General features: G+C 38.4%; 2 protein-coding genes across 4 annotated transcripts; both read left to right on the top strand.

The window, feature by feature from the left end:
* Positions 1-515: 515 nt before the first annotated feature.
* On the top strand, positions 516-12,985 carry sgk2a (serum/glucocorticoid regulated kinase 2a). The gene is made up of 13 exons (XM_055049862.1): positions 516-675; positions 3,705-3,756; positions 4,596-4,657; positions 5,674-5,731; positions 7,076-7,159; positions 9,067-9,198; positions 9,616-9,728; positions 9,812-9,848; positions 9,933-10,019; positions 10,211-10,306; positions 10,402-10,557; positions 10,845-10,934; positions 11,692-12,985. The coding sequence occupies exons 2-13, from the start codon at positions 3,742-3,744 to the stop codon at positions 11,845-11,847; spliced, it is 1,086 nt and encodes a 361-aa protein (XP_054905837.1). The 5' UTR covers positions 516-675; positions 3,705-3,741; the 3' UTR covers positions 11,848-12,985.
* A 1,230-nt stretch (positions 12,986-14,215) lies between these two features.
* On the top strand, positions 14,216-21,552 carry mybl2a (v-myb avian myeloblastosis viral oncogene homolog-like 2a). 3 transcript variants are annotated; one of them, XM_055049925.1, is made up of 13 exons: positions 14,216-14,479; positions 14,621-14,756; positions 15,237-15,336; positions 15,427-15,498; positions 15,595-15,687; positions 16,134-16,354; positions 16,458-16,578; positions 16,709-16,765; positions 16,884-17,143; positions 17,231-17,933; positions 18,957-19,199; positions 19,777-19,977; positions 20,156-21,552. In XM_055049925.1, exons 3-13 carry the CDS (start codon positions 15,238-15,240, stop codon positions 20,765-20,767), a joined length of 2,682 nt encoding a protein of 893 aa, XP_054905900.1. In that variant the 5' UTR covers positions 14,216-14,479; positions 14,621-14,756; position 15,237; the 3' UTR covers positions 20,768-21,552. The 3 variants fall into 3 exon arrangements, with proteins under 3 accessions (XP_054905900.1, XP_054905902.1, XP_054905901.1); XM_055049927.1 differs by having other exon boundaries at positions 14,618-14,756; XM_055049926.1 differs by lacking the exon at positions 14,621-14,756.
* The last annotated feature ends 302 nt before the right edge of the window (positions 21,553-21,854 follow it).

The raw sequence follows: 21,854 nt of genomic DNA, 5'->3' as shown, positions 1-21,854 counted from the left end.
ATTTCAAATTGTATTTTATAAACATTTTTATTATTTCTTCCAAAGTCAGAAATGTGAAAATACAAAGAATACTAAAGAAAATCTGGACTACATTATAGAAATGTGTTGTCTCCAGATGCAACCTAATGATTTAAATAATGTCAACTTTACGTTCTTTAAAAATAGCTCAGTCTTTGCTGGAACTCATACAGCTTTCTTCAGCACCTAAACAGTGTTTTGAGCATTTTTGTAGATTTAATTTTGTTATTTCAAAACTACTTAATGCATAGATTTGAATCATTTTAAAAACAGTTTACAGAGTGTCTTGAATTTTAGATTTAATTTAATTAGATTTTTTTTGTTCCCTCTTAAAAACCAACATAGCATTGTTTACATTGTGTTGTTGTTGTTGACAATCAGACCATACGGCGCTGCGGTGCTTTTATTTTGAAATCCCTCCGCAGCTTTAGGAAGCGCTGGTCGGTTTTCTGTGAAGCTTCGCCTCGCCCCTTTCCGAGCTCTGTAACTTTTTCATCAATGATTCACCGCGTCGGATCCGACCCGCTGACCTTCCCGTTACATTTTAAAAACAAAACGACACGCCGAGACGAGCCTCAGCCCCCAGACTGGTGCTGTCAGTCTGCCCAGACTCCCGAGCGGAAGAGCAGCGGGCCAACACACTCATCTGCTGCCCAGGTAGGAAAGCTTCAAGCTACACTTTATGACAGATTGTCTATTCTGTTCCTTGTTTTGTTTTGGGGGCTGCACCATATATCCTTTTTCTTTTAAATTAGATTTTACATTATTGATCTGAATTATCTGCGTTTTTACCTAGAAGTTTTAAAAATAATATGTTTTTGTGTTAGTAATGATTAACATAATTTAAGCTGCTGCACATGTACCTCTTTATGCACCTGAGATAGTCTCATCACACCTTTAATTATATTTTTATTACAATTCTGATGGACAGTTTTGAAGCTGATGCAACAAGGTTTGAGCTTGATTTTCATTTCTTATTTCAACAAGATTCCCCGTTATTTTATTTTATTTTATTTTACAGATTAGTTGTTTTAACTAAGTGCAGCTTATTGTTGAAAGATTAAATAACTCCTATGTTAGCTCATAGCCATTTTCACTATTTTAATATCATGATATGGTGTTTAACTGCTCATTTCACTTACGCACAATATGCATCATTTGCATTTTGTGCACATTGTGCACAAAATACACCAAGGGACCATAGTTTTGCACATGTTTCTTATTGATTTTAGCATGTGCTACAGTTTTTTTTTATCCGCATACAAAACCTGGAAAGTTGCAAAGGTCCACACCAAAGTTAATTATTAACTCCCTAAGAATATACTGCTGCTTAACATGGCCCTCACATGTCCAGATGAGCTCCTAATAACACATAAGCATATTCTATTATCAACAGCAACACCCGTGTCAATGGGTCAAGCTCAGCCTTCCTTATTTATGTAATTATCAGCTTGCCAGAACACCATGTACCGTGTTGCCATGAAGCTGGAGGTATTTGCAGAGCCTCCATTGAAGGGCCCCTGAAACGGAGCCAAACTGATTTGACTTTGCTTCACTCGCCTGCGCCACCTTCATTCTTTTTGCTTCAGGAGCCACCAGAGGCATCAGTGAATAGATAATTATAGTGCTGGAAAAACATGTCTCCTTAAATATTGCTTTTGTTTTAGGTTTTTTTGTCAGACCGAAATGCTTAAGGTTACAAAAGACATTTTGGAAAAGTTAATCCCTCACTCGTTAAGCTAGAAATGAATTTTATTTTTGGACAGCTTTGTTTAGTTTCGGTCTTGCTTGACTTTATGCTCAATTTGTAAAATCAGGAAATCTCTTCCGTAGAGACCTTGCCAACATTTCCAGCCTTTAATAAACAAACAAGAAAGGAAGTCATTATCAGTTGCCAGTCTGGAAAAGTTAGGTGATTTTTCTCTGGAGTTCCCGACAATTACTCCAAGATGAAGATTGAAAAATAGATCAATTTACCACTAAAGGAAGGGTCAAACCTTTTCCACGGTGGTGTTAAAAATGATTGGCTGTATCCTAAACTGATACAGCATGTCGTCAGGTTTGTGGCGGAAATTGCTTTTTTACAGCCGTGGTTGGTTTGGATAGCTTTTTTTCTTAGTGAATAATAAACTCATCATTTGAAAAGTGATTTTTATATTTGCTCATTGTCAGATATTAAAAATGATCAATAGCAAAACAAAAACAGAGTGAGTCTGTTTTTGCCTTATTTCTTGCAGCAGAGTAGTTTGCCATGAACTATGGCTTTCCAGTCAATGCAGACACTGACACATATCACTGCTATCACTGTGTCCTCAGGTCAGCAACAATATTTAAATGGGAAATTAATATTGAAACATTTCACTGTCTGAAATGTTCATTTGGATGCAGTGAATAGTTTTTCTCCATTAATCCAAATGATAAACATCCCATGTTTCCACATGCTTTAGTTGAAAATGAAGAGCCAGTTTGGTCTTTGTAACACCGGCTGTGCTGTCGGATCTCCCTCGAGGCCCAGGTCCTGTTTGCTGTCATGGAGCAAAAAAAAAAAAAACTGAAATGAGAAGAAGCCCCATATTCATAAACTTGAATATTTCTGAAGAAATTTAAATGGGGCCTGCCAAAGTGTAACTAATCAGTCGGAACCCGGCGTTCTGATGCTAAAAAATTAGCATCAATGCTGAGCTTAGCTGAAGTAGAGTTAATAGCATCTGAATAATCAAAAGCATTTTTGCTCTCACCAGAAGAATAGCGAGCTTAACCTCGTTAATTAGTCAGGCTGTCTGCTCAAGCAGCCAGACTTGCTTTCCAGACTCGCCCCAGACTCTGATGTCACGTTTTAAAAATCTCTTAGCTCAAAAAGAGTGGTTTCTAAGATATTACACAATACCCTGAAATATTTTGTAAACACCAAATTTTTTTCTCTTTTGTAAGTGAGAGAAGAATTTCACTATTTTTTTATTTTTTTTAGTTCTGCAGCCTCATATCCCATCTCTCCACTGTTCGGCACTGAACTCTATGCTCCGAGATGGAAATGTTTGTCATCATAGAGAAAGATATGGAGTCTCACATTTGAGCTTTAGGTTATTGTTAATACAAGGGTGACCAATGGAAACAAAGCGTCAGACTTATGGCAAATACCCAAGAATATCCAATCTGATAAAAATACTGAAAAAACAAAACAAGCAGAAAAAGCCTTGCCTCATTTTAGTATTGTTAAGATCTAATCTTCAACATCATGTGCTCAGAATGAAAAACCAGCATCAGCATAAAACCTGATGTCCTCACAACAACGACAACAAAATGGACACTCTTACCCATTATACAGACTATGTCCCTCTTTGTCTTCCTGTTTGTCCACCATGTCACTCTTACCCATTATACAGACTATGTCCCTCTTTGTCTTCCTGTTTGTCCACCATGTCACTCTTACCCATTATACAGACTATGTCCCTCTTTGTCTTCCTGTTTGTCCACCATGTCATTCCTGGGAAACAAGAACTTCTAGCTCATCTGTATCCTTAGGCTGTCACACAGGAGTCATTTGCACAAAACACACTCAGACAGCCGAGGAACAAAAGGCCAGGTTCATCTGAGTTAGAGCTGAAGTGGAGGAAAGGACATTTATGAAGGGAGAAACGGTGGAAGGCATGTTGACTGTGGACTGAACCCGTCCTGTCCTCCAACAGGTTTGGATCCTCCAGGTGGATTAAGAACACGTCAGCCATGGCTCACTGCAACGTGAGTTAACCAAATGCTTTTATTTTAGTTTTAACCAGCAGGCTTTTTGAGCATGTGACACTGGAAGTCTGTCTGCAGGTTGGTTTAGACATCAGCAATCAGAATGACTGCTTTGTTCAACAGCAGGTCTTGAGACCAAACTATTTCAGGACGCACATTTTTAAGGTCTGCATTATCTTTTGACTGCGTTGTTGGTTATTTGGCTTGTGGCGACTGTTGGAAAATGTTGAGTTGAAAGAAACACAAGCAATGATTGAAACAATTAATAAGTTGACTGAGTTGTTTGTGTTTGCATCTAACAACTTGTCTTTGTTTTAGATCATTTTGTTGCACTGATTTTGTCTCAAAATAATATGATTGATAAACTCTGCTGTTATTTTGCATATGATTTGTTCAGTATGTTAGACAGTCGAGCTTCTTTCAGTGAGACGACTTTGTTTTTAAAGGATGTTCGACAAAATTTCCATCTGGAATCATCTGACAGACATAGATGGTCTGTGTTAGTTTCATTCTTCATCATCAGATTGCAGTAAAGTACAGTGGCGTTTGCCAAACCAAACAGGTGGAACAAAGTATTCTTCTTTCTCTTATTCTCACCGAACAAAGCTTTGAAAGTGAACGTCAAACTTTCCTAAGATCACCTGAAATGGACAGTTTATGAGTTGCGGTTCAAATGATTTGCTTTTCTGTGAAGTGCACAGTTAAAGTTGTAATGTAGAATCCTTAAAAGAGACGCCCCCCAAAAAATGTTTTATTATTATTATTATTATTATTTATAATCTGTTGGCTTGCTTTAATCATTTTAAGCATCATGTGTATTTTCCTCTGTATTTTTCCAGCTGCGGTCGACCCCCTCCTCTCCTCATGATGATGTCAATTTGGGACCTTCTGCAAACCCACAGTCAGTAACTCTGCTTTTTACTAAACCATCTGTTCCCCTTTATTTTTTGAAGTTGCAAATGAACCCATAGAAACTGTAATGCTAGATCAACTAAAACAAACTGAGCAAAGGCTGGTGAAGTGATCTTGGTGAAAGTGATTCAATATTCCTTAAAAAGTGTGCGAAACTTTGTTTTGAGTGATTCCCTCTTTGAAAGAATAACTGGGACAGAAAAACTGCGTTCTGCAAGAGTCTCACTTCATGGTTAATGTACTCATTTCCCACCCAATAAATTCAAACCTTTAAGAGAAGAGTGCAGCAAACAAACCTTATTAGGTTGTACAGAGGAAGTTTACCAAATGTGACCAAAACAGCTCTGCTTTCCACCTCATAAGTCAAGATATTGTTTTTCCAGCAACCTTTTTGACTTCTTAATGTAATCTTTAACAAACTGTGGAGGACAGGCGGAGCGGTGGGTATTTATTTCTCAAGATTAACATTTAACAATGTGAGACTAGCCTCTGGTTGCACTTATATAACCCTCCATGGCCTCAGGAATCTTTACTTAGCTTGTCCGTTGGTTTTCTGGCCACTCCTCGCTTTCAGTCTCACCATGGAAACTTTTGACTAAACACGGTGTGGCAACTTTTGGCAGCCACCTGCAGATCAACTCATTTGTTTTTATTCCGATATTATCAGAGGTTTTTATTTTATTACGCATTTACGTTCGAAGGAGTGATAAACACGTATTTCAAGACCAAACTTGATTGCCGTTCTTCGATGACCTCTCGACTGCAGTACTAAACTTAATGCAAGAAAAAAAAAAAGTTTTTCTCTTCAGTTTTGCTTCCAGACGTTCACACGCATTTGTTCCTCATAAATGATTCACACTGGATCTTTTTGAATGACAGTCACCAGTGTTTGACTTTGAGTTTTTTTGTTTTTCACGTGTGTGTGTTTTCTCCTTTGTGAAATAGTCGTATCATGAGCCTCAGAGTATGCAGATCATTTAATAGTCGACCTTCCTGTTGTTTTAGCGCCAGACCGACTGACTTTGACTTCCTGGCTGTCATTGGCAAAGGAACCTTTGGGAAGGTAACAACACTTATTTATGTCTGCACTATTAAACTGATCTGTTGTTTTTTTGGGGGGGTTTGTTCTTCACAAACCTTCAGGTCTGTTTTCTTGGTCATAACACAAGCCATGCTGCAGGAATTATTGATTGTCCTGATAAATGAATACATTTTATAGTTTTGTGAGTTGTTAGGGAGCAGAGATTTTACCCTGACCTACTTACATAAGAGAAACAGAGAGAGAAAAATGAATTTTGTAAGATTGTGTCCAACTATTGATATCCAAGCTAGTCAGTGATTGAGCCTTCGAACTCAAAGTGTGCCTCCTGCCTTCTCTCTTACTAACTATATAACGATGTGTTACTGAAATTTACCTTTTCAATCCATGGAGGTTTAAACATGAAGTGTCCATGTTTTTTTAATCTTTTTCTTATCATTCAATTTGCCTAATGATACTCAAACTAGTTTATAAATTAACAAAGTTTGACCTATCAAACAGTAAACTTTTCGTCCTCTATTGTCTTTTCTCGCATTTGGGGTTCTCTGATGCTCATTTTACATATCCAATTTAAATTATTATTATTTTTTTGTAAATCATTTTGTCAAATCTTGTTCTGTAATGAGGTTTAATCTCTTCCTGTGCGGTACGCAAAAGATTTCCAAATTTATTTCTACACCAAAGCCGTTGTGATTTAACCTTAAAGCTAGATAATGTTTTTATCTAAATAAAAATAAAAAAGTATTATTTTAGCAACTCACTATTTTCTTTTGCCCTACTAGACTCTTTAAAACAGGCTTTCCTCAATCTCTTGAAAACAAAGCATATTTTCCACCCACTCTGGACCCTTGCCTAGTTTCAAGTAAACATGATAAATGGGCTAAGCGTTGTTTCTGCTCAGATGTTTCAACTTCACGCACCTCGAAGTCACTGATTAAGAAGATCGTATTGATACCAAGGGGCAGATGATAAACACCCAACTCTGTATTTTCGAAATCCCCATCCTAAAACTAATTTTTATTGCTTCATCCCTTCAAAACAAATCGTTTTTATTCTCATTTATAATATTATTTGAGTTTACTTTCTTTGCTTTTGTTTTTTTTAATCCTATTTTCATTTAGTCATATAATATTTCAACCAATTAATAATTTTCTACTTTTTTATCACGCAAAAAATAAGATAAGGGACTCTTTTTTTTTTCTTCCTTTGCATCAACCCTCCCGACATTTCTCGGACATTGTGCGTTCCCAGAGATCAGCTGTCTGTGTTGGGTGCACACTTTTGATGAAATGTCCTGACACCATTGTGATGAGATGCTGGTGCAAAGTATTTACTAAACAAACCACTAATAAGCCAACCACCATGCAGGTCCTGCTTGCAAAGCTGAAAGCCGACAACAAGTTCTACGCAATCAAAGTTCTGCAGAAGAAGATCATCCTCAAGAAAAAGGAGGTAATTTATCCTTTTGAATATTTTTCTCTTGGTATTTTTGGCTATTAAAACTGAGCTTGATCCTGACAAATCAAATGTTAAGTACACCCAGAGGAACAGCATCTCTATATAATTCAAACATCAAGTTACCATACACTTTTCAAATAAATGTATCTCACGATAGAGCTTCAAGCTGTAATTAAATCAGATATATATATTTTTTGCGATTATTGTAAACAAACTATATTTAAGCAGCACAAGCAAATAATGCCGAGGACTGCTGGAAACCAAACGTAGATGGAAACCTTTCTGTCTGTGGGTGGGTGAGTATCTGTGAGAGTTATTAGTAAACAGAGTTCTGACCCGGCAAGATCTGATCTGTATCTAATCTAATCTGCAGCTTGTTCCGTACAAAGGACACATTTTACGGCCCACAGAAAAATAAACCGGGACACTTCAGTGTTTGTCGAACAACACGGTGAAAACATCCGAGCAAAGAGAACCAGATCCTCCTGTCACTCAGCGCGCTCAGCTCGGCTCTGGTTAAACTGATACATTGTCTTTTTGGTTATAGAGTTGTTTGTGTTTATGCTTGTCTCAGGGCTGAAGATCATTTTCTCAGAACTCTGTGGTAACATTTATCTTCAAAAGGCCATTTTTTTTGGAGACGTCTCTCTTTGCTTACAATGGCATGTAGCAACTTTATCTGTCTGACAGAGAAAATGTAATAATCCCACTTCACAAAGTGTTTCATTTAAACCCTATGCCTTATCGTGAATAACATATAACAAGAACTACACAAAGCAAATTCCTTTTTTTTATTCTGAGTAAAACTTCATTTTGCCATTACTAGGCGGTGGAGTTTATGCCATTATAAAATAGTTTTATTATTCTCCATTTTTCCATCTTAAAACTAAAATAAACCTAACTTTTCTGGACTCTCTAACATATTCATCATCATGTATTACTAATGTCAAATTACATCATTAATAATTGAAAATATGAACAAGTCAAACAAATATTATCATTAACTAATAAATCACTCAGATCTTCAGCCAGAATATCATGTTTTCATTAATAAATCAATTTAGAAAAAAAAACTAAACTTTTTTTTGTTTGTTTTACAAAAAATATAAACATATCAAGAAAAAAAGGATTTAATTTACATCTACCTGTTTAGAAGTATATCACAAAGTTTATTTGACATGCTACTAATGCAATCATTTGTTTAGATTCAAATAACCAAAGACAGTTCAGGTCATGGCAAATTAATAAAACAATGCAATCACATTCAGTCACAATAATGCTGGACGTAATGCTTGTAAAGCTCATCGGATTGCGTCGAGTCACCGACTTTCAAGTGATGTGCTTTCCTGAGTAAGCATGTGGCAACGGTGGTGAGGAAACACCTCCACTTAACGGAAAGCAACTCCCTGGAGAATCCAGCTCAGCATGAGCGACTGACATCAGCCACGAACAAACACAAAAAAAGCAGAAGAAAAACAAGGAGTTCATGACCATTAATAGTCCATCGGCTAATGAATCTGACCAGGAAAGAGAGGGACCTAAACATTCTTTAGACGACGGCGTTTGCTGTGTTCTTGGACGTGTTGGTTACAGTAAACAGCAACGGTGATAAGCAGGAAACAGGAACAGACAGATGACTTTGCGTTTTGCTACACGGTGAGGCCGAGTCATAAACCGTGTCCTAAATACAGAACGTGAAGGGTCAACGGCTTCATGAGATGCAGGCCCCATTTGGAAACATTCGCGCCGTCAACCGGGGAAAAGCAGAGATGAAACTGATTTTATCTCTCTCTGTTGTGTTATTGTTGAGTATTTTGTGAAAGTAAAGTCTGACTTTCGTAGATACTGAAGTTCTCTCACTGTGACAGAAGATGTCAGTCATTTTGCTCTTCCTCTTCCAGCAAAAGAACATCATGGCAGAGAGGAACGTGCTGCTGAAGAGCCTGAAACACCCGTTTCTGGTCCGGCTCCACTACTCCTTTCAGACCGCAGAAAAACTCTACTTTGTGCTGGACTATGTAAACGGAGGAGAGGTACATGTTTGATGGCCAAATACCACAAAACTGAACTTAGATGAACTCATTTAGAGACTGATTTAGAAAGATTCTAAAATCAATCGACATTTTTTAAGTGCAGAGAAACCATCAATATTCTGCTTTTAGAAAAATTTCATGTTGTCACTCAGTATGACCCCAGCCATTTTCTTTCTTTTCCTCATTGGTTTTTATTTTATACTCAGTTACTATAGTCAAATAGCATTTTTGACTAATTCTTTACTTATGTTTGAAATATTACAATCATATCAGATGTTTTTCTGCTAAGTGTTGCACCATATTTTGTTTAAAGATGTCTCTCTTTCCCCGTCACATTTGTAATCCAGCACCACTTCCTGCTCCATGTACGGCTTTTTTTTTTTTACTACCTAATAAACATCTAATCTTCCTCTGCAGCTCTTCTTCCACCTCCAGAGGGAGAGGTGTTTCTCGGAGCCGAGGGCGAGGTTCTACGCTGCCGAAGTGGCAAGCGCCATCGGCTACCTCCACTCTCTTAACATCGTCTACAGGTCAGACGTGCAGGACGTGTCAGATTAGTCGCCTTGAAATGCGACCGATTGATAACCATGGCTTTTGCTCTTGTTTTTGACAGAGATTTAAAACCAGAGAACATCCTTTTAGACTCTCAGGTAAGCCACTGACAGCTCCTCGCTCATTTCATTTGACTGCTATGGTCCGTGTGGTTTGGGATCGCGTGTGCCTCGTGTCTGCAGGGTCATGTGGTGCTGACAGACTTTGGGCTGTGCAAAGAAGGCGTTGAGCCAGAATCAACCACCTCCACTTTCTGTGGCACCCCAGAGGTGAGTGGACAGAACATGACAAGCTATAATGATTTCACACTGGAGGACTAATGAAGAAGTTAACATACTCCTTTTTAAAACAAGTTTTTTTTTTTTACTGAAGCTTGTGTAATGTCAGAAGCAGCACATTTTTTTCCCTTCCTTTTATGATTACCTTTACTTGTTCATGAATTTCTTCTCTTTCTCTGAAGTACTTGGCACCGGAGATTCTGCGTAAGGAACCATATGACAGGACGGTGGACTGGTGGTGTCTGGGAGCCGTTCTCTATGAGATGATCTATAGCCTGGTATGTGTGTTTATGAGAGGCTGATCCAAACATTTATTTTATTTGTTTTTTTTTACCAGCTCTAGGTGATCATAGTGTCTCTCACTCCACTTTAGCCTCCTTTCTACAGCCGGGATGTTGGTGAAATGTACAACGGGATTCTCCACAAGACGCTGCCGCTCCCTCCGGGGAAGTCTGAGGTCGTCTGCTCTCTGCTGGTCGGTCTTCTGCAGAAAGACCCGCACAGACGACTCGGAACGATTGCTGACTTTGTAAGTGTGTGTTTGTCCTAAAAACCTGCAGACAATAAATATGTTTCGATTTTGTAAAAGCAGTTATGTTCAGTATTTTGTTAATTGAGGACCAGCAGAAGCAGAGCTGACACAGCTGGAGCAGCTCCTTCTGGAGAGAAAAGAAAAATCTCAAATGACTCCAAAAATGTTTCTAATGGAATTTGTCAAGTCAATGACTTCCAATAAAAGATATTATATTTTAAAAAATGTGAACAAATAACTTTTCCACTAATCTTTTCATTGTTGTCATTTTGGGTTTCTTGCAGTTAGAAATAAAGAACCATCCCTTCTTTGCTCCAATCAACTGGGACGACCTTTATCACAAGAGGATCACTCCTCCTTACAACCCCAACGTCGTAAGTTATGTTCTGTAAAACTGCTATTGTTTATGTGTCCCTGGAGTAATTTTAGTTGGCGGATTTGGGAAGCTTCAAATCCACGGTTCCATCATGTTTTATCCATCTATTGATGGCTGGGCCTATGGTGTGGCGGTGGACCCAAACGCAGCAGGCAGTAGACGTGGAAATAAGTGGATGTTGTCATGAAGAAAATCAACTAACAAAAAAAATCCAAAATCCAGGGGTACAAGAAAATCTAAAAAGCAAAACAAAGTAGTAGGATTAAATAAAAATAAACCATAATCACCAAAGAAGCTCGACATACAAGAGAAACAGAACCTAAGGTAACTACAGAATAAGCCTAAATAGAAACGATATGAAGGGCTGCAGATAAGGAAAACAACAAGGCATTTCTAATCACACTAAATGACTTCAAATATTAAAACTGAAATGACCATGAAGGGCTAATCTAAAGAGAAATAAAACATAATGATAAATAAGATCAAAACCAAAATCCGAGTCCTGACATCCAGAGAAATCAAAGACTTTGAATTTCTTTTGATTAGAACATGATATGTTGCTCTTAGAAATGCTTCAGCCAACATTATGTTGTCAGACAAGTATTAATTGAGTGATTCTTTAAATTTATAACAGATTTTACAAGTGTATTGGCTTGTTTTGACATTTGTTTCTTAAACCAAAAAGTGTTATAATGAAACAAAAATTGAAGGAAATCAAGCAAATAATAATCAGACACAATCGAACGGTCTTCCAGAGAGGCCCGGCCGACACCCAACACATCGATCCAGAGTTCACCAGGGAAATGGTTCCCAGCTCAGTGAGTCGGACCCCGGAGTTTAACGCCAGCACCAGCTCCAACAACGCTTTCAATGGGTTCTCCTTCGTCGGCGCAGAAGACAGTTTCCTGTGAGACCAAAAGGTTCAAACTTTCAGAAAAAAACTGTGAAAATGATATGTTGGGACGATCTCTGTTCTGTGTTTTCATCTCGGAGATCCCAGCTGACACAGCTCAGAGGGCAAATATGCAGGACATGTTCAGTGAAAAAAAATGGATATGTAATATATATACATATATAATAATGCTTTCCAATCAATTATGTACAGAGACAATTTATTGATTCGCCATAAATTTATATTGTATTTGAAATTTTGAAAAGAAAAAGGAAAAAAAAACATGCACTAACAACCTTCCCAGTACACATATATATGTGTGTGTGTGTGGGGGTGTGTGTGTGTGTGTGTGTGTGGGGGTGTGTGTGTGTGTATGTGTTTGTGTGTGTGTGTGTGTGTGTGTGTGTGTGTGTGTGTGTGTGCGTGTGTGTGTGTGTAAACTGAATGGACACAGACAAAAACAAGAAATAATCATAAAAATATCTGAAAATCAAAAGACAGTAAAGTCAACTCTTGCTTGTATAATTTAAATATCATTTCTGGTGTGATTGGTGGGCTAAAGGGGCTTTTTTTTATCTACGTTTTATATTTTTGTAAAATGTATGATTTTTATGTACAGATAAATGGGTTAATTGCACAGTGGAACAAAGGTAAACTTATGCACAGCACCAGTCTTCTAAAGTCTGTTTCCAGGCTTTTCGCTAGTTACTTTATAAAACAAAGATGTGAACTTTTATTGAAAAGAAATTAATTTGGTGAGCTTAAAGAACCAATTGTAAATGTGCGTCTTTTCTATAATAATCACAAATATATTTATGAACAAAAATAGACAGTTATGTTCTTGGGCTTGAATTTCTACATTAATCTGCAAGCAAAAACATCCTTGATGAAGCAGTCACCTACACCGTAGTATAAATATTAAAGCTGGTTTTTATACTTATGTATTGTAACTCTTGAATACTGTGAATGTACAGTAACTGCTTTGCAAAAATAATTGTGCAATGTGGTAAAATTGATGTATCAGTGTAAACACATGTGAAGTGGATCTCCCATAACTATTTTAGTGATAATTGCTGCTAGGTTTTGGATTTAATGTATAATTCCTCGTGAAATAAATCATCTTGTCTGTTTATGTAAAATAAAAATATGTATTTAAACTCGCATGTCAGAAGTTTTTCTGTCAAGCCATATGCTCTTGGTGAAGTAACTACATATCTCTTTTATTACCTCCATTAAATGGCTAAGTAATCACAAGGCACAGCTTTTGCTACGACATTTAAATCTGTGTGCCAAATTGTTTCTTCCTTAGGTATAGTTGTAAACGGAGAAGCCAACATTATAAACAAGTGGGCCACATTTCCAGCAGCACTTTGTTGGTGTTGACAACAAGACAATAGAAGAAATCCAATATTATTTAAAAGGGAACCTAATACGTCAATATTTTTGGCCTTAAGTTGTTGTTACTCCTAAGTCATAAGCACGCCTTTAAACATGACATTTTTTGTGTATCATTACACAAAAATCACAGTTTGATGTATGCTCTCAATATAAAGTCAAGACTGACGGCTTGCTTAAATCAAGAGAAACATAAAAAGTAGCCACTGTGACTTGACTGCAGCTCTCTAGATTTTCATTATCGTTGAAGGACCACTGACCACTGTGTATAGCTTCGATATACTTTGGATGGATTATACAACAATAATTCACATAGACATTTTGCCTGTGGTCAAGTATAAAAATAACCAGGATTTGTTTAGAATATGCACATACTAAATCTTAAGTGCTGTGCGTCTGAATGGTAGTAAAATTACACTATACTAAAATATCATATTGTCACCTTCGTGAAGTAATGGCTTAAGTTATTTTTTGCCATAAGTGATTTTGTATAAGTAAATAAACACCATCTCTTTCTTTCCAAATGATGCTTTAGGTGAAAATATAACTTTTGGCAAATAATGAAGGTAAGGACATGCTGGACTGTTAATAACCCTGTAACTAAAGAGCATTACAGTCTGTTATAGCGAGATTCAAACACTAATTAAAGTATAGGAATTCATTATTAATTATAATGTGTTAGACACAGTTTTTGTTTTTTTCTATTGTTATGTACTTATTTCAGGTGTAGTGAGCTAGCTTAGCTGCTCATGTGCAGCTTTTGACAGAAATTAAAGCCTGTAGTAAATAAAGAAAAATAATTCAGTTAAAACGTTGCTCTAGAACTACAATAGACTACGTGTTACATTCAGAACACAATTAAATCAAATTATCCCTCATTTAAATTGCTGCCTTAAGTTATTTCACAGGAAAATCCCTAACATTCAGGACACCCCCATAAGCTAGCCGCTAGCATGGCTTCGAGCTGTTGGTCACGTGGGTTGTTTCCGGCGTCTGCTAGCTGTGCAACAGCTCTGCTCTTGAACAGACCTTCGTTTTTTCACTTGCGGGTAAATGTTCGCTTTTTTAAGGTTGCGTCTCAATTCCTCTGTCTTTCACTTGTCTGGCACAGTTCCCACTTGCCATGCATAGTTGGGCCGTTCCGTATTTCCTCTAAGGGTTTGCTCTGTATCTGCACACAACATTTCAAGCTGCCTCTGAACTGCAGCTAAATTAGCAGCAGCTCCACACACAGACACCGGAGGGACGTCGCGCGGGTAAGTGTGAAAACAGTAGTTTATGTTGATATGCGCTATTTTAGAGCTAAATATTTAAGTAGGCACGTTTTCACACACATGGTTATGACTTTTTCGCCTGTTCATTGGGAACTGGAGTGATTGTTTTGTTTCGTCCAGCAGCGTGGGTATTGTGGTTTTCTCCCACCACTGCACGTCCAATGAAAACCTTGAGTGTCCCTGTAGAAAGCTTTGTGTGTGAAACACCGTTGTAGTCTTCATAGACGTGGAAAGAACGCTGCTTGCGCTCTACAATCAGGTATGCAAATTACATTTAAAAGTCTAACCTAAATTATCCTAAACGCTCAATTTTCGCTCGTTGAACTAGTAGCGCTGAGGCTAATTGCAGTAATGGACTTTCGCCGCTTGGGGCGCTCAAGTTTCTCAACGTGTTAGTGAGTGAGTGTTCCCAGCAGAGTTGGGACGTAAAGTGTTTTTTTGTTTGTAATTATTATTCACCAGAGGTTTTATTTGATAAATCATGCAGTGCAGTCATCGGCCCATATTTGCATTTGTTGTCTTTTCTATCTTGAAGTTGTTTTACCTACTTAGCTAATCACTAGCTGCTGGAAAACTAGCTGAAATAAAGTTACCAGATTGCTTTGGCAACAAGGGTAGCTCATAAAGCTTTACATTATGCAGCATGATATGTTCCTCATATCACCCACAGCATATTGTTCATTCTAAGACATTTTAGCTGAGAGACCTTGTTTATTTTATTGATTCTAAATGTTTGCAGGATGGAAGAAGAGGGTGACAGTAAGTCGTCTTTTCTTACTAGTCTGAATAAAGTGGAAAATAATGACGCTGAGTGTAAGATCAAATGGACCCAAGAAGAGGCGAGTAACATACCTTGTTGGTGTAAACGTCACTTTCATTCTCGACTCCGTGAGATAATGTGTATTAAATGTGTTCTTTCTGATGTGCAGGATGAAAACCTCAAAATTCTTGTCACTAACTTTGGAAAAAAGGACTGGAAAACCATTGCTAGCTTTTTACCAGTATGTGCACCAAGAAGCAAAATCAGAGAGTAAGACAAATATCTCAATGTCAGCCAGGTTTAGTCATGTTGCAAACTCCAACATATTTCCTGACAGGGTCGAACAGAACTACAGTGTATTCTTCGCTGGAATAAACATCTGGATCCTGAATTAGTGAAGGGACCCTGGTCTAAAGAGGAAGATGAAAAGGTGGGAAGTGAACATACAATTTGTTACGAAGTGGAAATATTAATGAGGTTCTTGAGCTTTCACACCATAAAGATGGATTGGATTTCTCTTCTAGAAACTTAAATAAAGTTCATGTTCTTAACCCAGCTTTAAAAGCCCTCCAATCATACATTTTAGTTTAGTTTATCAATCCTTTATTAGTTATTTCAGATAGATTAATATTGAAGTGGAATGTTAAAACACAACAGTTATCTTTCTGTCAGGCTTCATTATTCATTTCTTGTGGAAAATGCAAACAGAATTGTGAAACAGAACAGTGAAAATGCAGATCACTATCATTTGGAACAGGATAGGTTTGGTCTAAAGTTTTTGACTGGCAGTCTGTGTGTACAGAATCTAATTCTATCTACAATTTTATATGAAAAAAAAATTTTCTTCCTGCTGTTTTTTTTGCTCATGTCATGTAGATATTGGAGCTGGTGGATAAGTACGGTACTAAAAACTGGACGACAATTGCCAAGCATCTAAATGGCAGGCAGGGGAAACAGTGCCGGGAGCGCTGGGTTAACCACCTTGACCCACTAATTACTAAGGGCATCTGGTCTGCAGAAGAAGACCTCATCATCTACAAAGCCCACTGCATTCTGGGTAACCGGTGGGCTGAGATCTCCAAGCTGCTCCCTGGAAGGTGAGTCCCTTAGTTTACACTGGTTAACAGCTTCAAATGTATGTTTGCTTTTTACAAATGCAGACTCAGAAGCTAATTAATTTTTTCAAATATTTACAAACAGATCCGAAAACTCTATCAAGAATCATTGGAACGGCAACATCAGACGCAAAGCCGAGATGGGCTTTTACAAAGGAGTATCTGAAACAATTTCCATTGACATTCAGCATTTTACGGACGGAGAGGTAAAGCACTTTAAAATCAGCAAATGCTTCACTGAGCTATTCATGTTCATTTCAGCTCATAATAAAAATATTGTTTGTGATTGCGAAAAGGCTTCTTAATTCTTCATTTGTGATGTGTGTTGTGCTCTAGGTGGACTTCAAATGTGATGTTGTAATAGATGCTGATCCAGTGACGCCAGAACTTGTGGTAAGCTTCATTTCAAACGTCTCTTTATGTCAAGAGTCATGTAGAAGTATAAGTTCTGTTTAAAGGTTTTGTGGGTTAAAAATATACAGTTTGTTTTACTATTGTCGCTTGTGTACAGATCAAAACAGGAACAGAGAATTCAGATGTTGCGAAGCAGCAGAAGGTGTCTGACAAAGTGAAACCAAAGGCAGCTGTTCCAACTCTACCCACTTCAGCTCCAAGAAGAGACATGTCCTCTCCCTGTCCTTCTCTGTCCCGCAGTTCCAGCTCTAGCTCCAGTCCCAGCTCTGCTGTCGCTCCTTCAGCCACACAGGTGGACCAGAAGAAGTTTGTTGACGCAGCACTGAGGATGATTGCTGAAGACATGCTGCCTCTCAGGTAAGTTCATCTGCTGCTGACGTTGGATTAAATCAGATCTATACATTTCTTTGAGGAAAAGAAACATTTTCTGTCTCGTGTCAATAGTTTTGTTGAAGGCGCAGGCTTCAGGTCGTTAATGGGCACCATCTGCCCCGAGTACAACAAACTCTCCCAGCGCATCATCGGCCTTCAGCTTTACGAGGACGTGGAAAGAACCATCAAGCCGCAGCTTATCCGTGACCTCAAGCTCTCCCTCGCCAAAGCCAAGAACGGTGAAAGTACCATTCATGTGACCTGTGACCTGTGGGCAGGGGACCAGTCGAAACAAGCGGACGATCCTATCCTTGTTGTTCAACTCCACTACATTAGCGAGACTTGGCAAATTCGCCGTCCAGTCGTCGCCTTCCGCCACCTCAACCACACAAATCTCAGCATGGCGGTGGCCAGCGAGCTCGAGGGCGTTCTGCTGAGCTACGGCATCTTCCCTTGTCATATCGGCTACATCCTTGCCAACCAGGCCAAAGAAATCCTAGCTGGAAATAATTTGTTTTGTGACTACAAGATTGTGTGCTCCTCAAACCGGCGAGAGCCAGATGGAGATGACATCCTGGCCTTTCTGTCAGAGAAGATATCTGAGTCAGAGGCCCCGTTTTCAAAGCTGCAGATCGGGACCAGGAACACGTGCGTTGTCAGATCTTTGCAGGCCGTGATCCGGGATGCCCTGAAAAACTCCAGAGTGGTGGAGAACCTTCTGTCACAGATTCACAATGTGGTTGCTTTCTTCAGGAGCAGTGCCTGCTGGAGCGAGGTAGTAGAGCTACAGTAATAATGTAATGGATCCCACTTTTTCGATATTTTTTTCTGTATTTAATGCAACTGCAAGCTTAACTGATACATTCATATTTGGACAATTACACTCGGAGCAGGGCGGCAACAGTTCATTTTGATTTGGTAATCAAATAATCGTTAACTCAAGAAAACAGACTCAAAAAAGGCTACTTACTGAAAGAACATCAACCTCACAGTAGTAATTACACCAAAACTGCACAAAAACTATATTTTGTATTTAGGATAAAACAAAATCCCATCTGTAAATATGTTCTACCCAAACCTCCTCAAGTGGTACAGTTGTAGCTTCACCTGGTTCGAATTCTGTAAATAAAAATCCTGGTTAAGCGCCTTAAAAAATGGATAAATCCAAAAATAATCAACAGATCAGCCCTGATAATTAATTGATAATTGATTAATTGATATTAATTCAAGCAGAAAGAGGTGAGCTTTTCACATGCTGTTAGAAATATTTATTTGGCGGCACATGCTTCCTTTGCTACAAATGATTCAGCGTACAATAATGAATGCTATGTTATTGCTATGTTAAATGCTATGTCATTTTATGCAATAAAATGTTTATTGTCATATTTAAAAAGGAAAATTATATGTTATATTATAATAATACATAATTATATGTATTATGTGTAATGAAGGCATAGGTGGTTAAATAAAAAATTTGCAGAAAGTGCCCATTTCTTTGATTTGATTAATCAATGGAATAATTGATTACTAAAATAATCCATAGCAGCCCTTGCTGAAAGTATTAGTCAGTGGTCAGGACCTGCATATTTATTTAAAGTGCCTGGAAAGATCAATCCAGGTCCAGAAGTATCTGATAGTTGTTTTTTCTGTGAAGAGTTTCTGTCAATCCACGAAGCACTCAAAAATTTATGACAGGTTATTTATTTACCCCTCAGCTTGAATTTTTGGCAAATCTTTTATTTTTAGCTCAAACTGTTTTACAAAAGTAAATCTGCTGCTTTGCATTTTTTCCTCCCAGCTTTTACTGAAGGAGGGCAACGTGTCGCTATGTCCTTCCTCCACCAACTGTCGCTGGAACTCTATGATGACATCGTTGCGGCGAATGGTGCATGAGACGACGTGGAGCATCGTCATGACAATCCTGGCCCAGGCCCGCATAGAGGCCACCGACGCCTCGTCCGCCCCCCCGCTGATCATGGTGAAGAGGGAGCAAGTGGTTGATATTCTGGGACTCCTAGAGCCTTTTGAAGAGGCTCTGCAGGTAATTGTTTTCCAATTAATAATAATGTGCAAGGAGGTATTTGTGAAGTGATGGAAAAGAAAACATTTATTTATTTTTTTTTACAAAGTTCTCTCTTGTGGCAAAACTTTGTACAATAGCAATGTCATGAGACCTTTTCTAACATTTTGAATCTCAGGCAATTATTGCCCAATCTCTTATTGCAAAGCCAGGCAGCATTTGTCCAGAGGAGAATGCTCTTTCTTTAAGTCATGTTGGTTTCCTTTCCAAAAATGTTAAATAAATGAAGACAGAACTGAAAAATTAATGAAAGAGAAACAGAATTTCACTCATCCATCATGTCAAACAGGTGGATGTCTGGTGAATTGAACACAATTCTTCTAGCAACAATATAATAAAGAGTTAATTACCCAGTAATTGTGTTCAACATGTTTTGACCATGCCATTAATGTTTTTGTTTAGCAATATTACCAATCAGGCGACTGCTGAACATAATATGTTGCTCTGGATTTTTAGCAGTATGGCTGAAAACTTTGTGTTGGGCTAGTAAAATCCAAATGAAGAACATTGACATTCTTCTCATCCTTGTTTAACTCAGGTTCTTCAAGGAAACGGAGTGACCATGTCTTTCATCATCCCCTCCCTCATCGGTCTGGATAAGACGCTAGAAAACCGAGTGACCAACTACAATCACTTCTGTAAGGCCCTGCGGACGAGCCTTCACGGATATTTCCAGTCTGTGATTCACCAGAAGGAGATTATTCTCGCTACTGTGCTCGACCCCAGAATGAAACTACAGGTACTGGTTATGTCCTGGAAATGCAGCATATGTCGTATAATTTGCTTTTTGGTGAACTGGGATGAATGAAGTTCTTTATAGTAAGAATGAGTGATGTATTAAAAGGCACTTTTGTGAATTCCAGTAGTAACTTTAGCTCAGCAAACTCACACCAGCTTCATCTTCTTCATTGTTTCAGCCGTTTTCTGATGACGCTGCTAAAACCCAAACAGGGTTCCTAACGCCTCCTTCAAAGTCAGAGGCTCACAGAATCTTAGCATCATTATTAGAAAACCAGACTGCAACAGCACCTGTTCCTGTGGCGGAAACCAAGGAGCAGACTGGTAATCAGCCAATGAAGAAGCAAGACGGAGCAGAAGGAAGCCATGCTGATGTTAAAACAGAGGCATCTGCTGGCAGCTCCAATGACAAATGTGATGCAGTGGGTGAAAACGACCTCAAGCGCAAGGCCATCTTCAGCTACCTGCAGCCTCCAGCAAAGACTATGAAGATTTCCGAGCTCGACGTGTATTTGTCTGAACCCATGTGTGAAAGCGGCTCCAGTCTTGCGTACTGGAAGTCGGCCTCTCAGTTCCCCCAGCTGCAGGATATTGCTAAGAAGCTGCTGGCTGCTCCCGCCTCCTCCGGGGGCTTCGACCGGCTGTATCCAATGGCAACCTGCATCGTTAGGGCCAAGAGGAACCGCCTCCCATCTCACACTACCGAGAGGCTGCTGTTGTACAAGAACTCTATGAAGGTCAGGACGGCCAGTCGGGTCAGTGGAGTTCCCAAGCCGGCAAAGATGAAGTGATGCTTGGTCAGATTATCGTTCCGGCACATGGTGCACGAGACGACAAGAATCACCAAAGTTTCCACGTTGGAGTAAAGCAGACATCAGATGTGCTTGAATTCTGCAGATGTGTTCAGTTACTGTAAAGTTATGATCAAAGAAATGGTAATAGTTTATTTTTTTATTGCAAGTCTTCATTGTTCACGTCTGTATGCAGTTGGTGTACCTGGAATACTTTTCAGTAGCACAGTTTATATCTGACAGAAATGTGATTTTAGATTTCCAATGAGATAATATGCAGACTAGAAACCACTGTAAGAATCAGATGCAGTTTAGATTAAATTATTTGTTTTTCTTTAGAAAAGATAAAGAAAACAAGTTACTGCTCTGTTTGAATGTGACAAATAAACAGCAGTGACTGTGTTGCAGTATTAAATAAAGAGATATGGATGGATGTAACAAAATAAATGTATTAGGCTTGGAAGAAATATCTGCATTACTGTTTCATATTTTCACGTTTACATGCTTGACTTTTCAAGGCCTTATACTTCCCTGCCTTCATTTATGAAATGTTCATGTAGCCTCTATGCAAAATCCAGATAGTATTTTTGTAATAAATGTGTACAAACCTTTGTAAAACAGTCTGGGTAATAGCATTTTATTGTTTATAGTTTTTACACTAAGTTCAGCGGTCATGCGAGCCGACTGCGATGTTTGCAGATTTTGTGTAAACAAAGCAGCAAAGTGACTCTTTATGAAAATGTGTGAGAATGTATTTGTAGGAAATAAAGCAATGTTAAACATTTTCTGTGTTTGACATTAATTTTCATTGTATAAAAACTCAAATTCTACAATGGCCGTCAAAAATGTGACATTTCTGTAATAGAAATATATGTAATACCTCCAATTTGAAGTTTTGGTTAACCATAAACCTTCAATGTTATAAATGAAAAATAATTTACCTTTAAAGCTACAACATGTAACTTTTATAAGCAGATATTTTTTGTAAATATTTGTTGATTGTCACCGCAGTGACAGTCTGGAATGAGAAACCAATCAGAACCAGGAGGAGGGTCTTAGAGCTGTCAATCAAGCATGCACTCCTACT

The sequence above is a fragment of the Poeciliopsis prolifica genome, unplaced genomic scaffold (genome assembly GCF_027474105.1).
Source record: "Poeciliopsis prolifica strain line A6 unplaced genomic scaffold, Auburn_PproV2 SCAFFOLD029, whole genome shotgun sequence".
Taxonomy (NCBI): domain Eukaryota; kingdom Metazoa; phylum Chordata; class Actinopteri; order Cyprinodontiformes; family Poeciliidae; genus Poeciliopsis; species Poeciliopsis prolifica.
The sequence above is the reverse complement of the archived record's forward strand: the minus strand, read 5'-3'. Positions and strand labels throughout refer to the sequence as shown.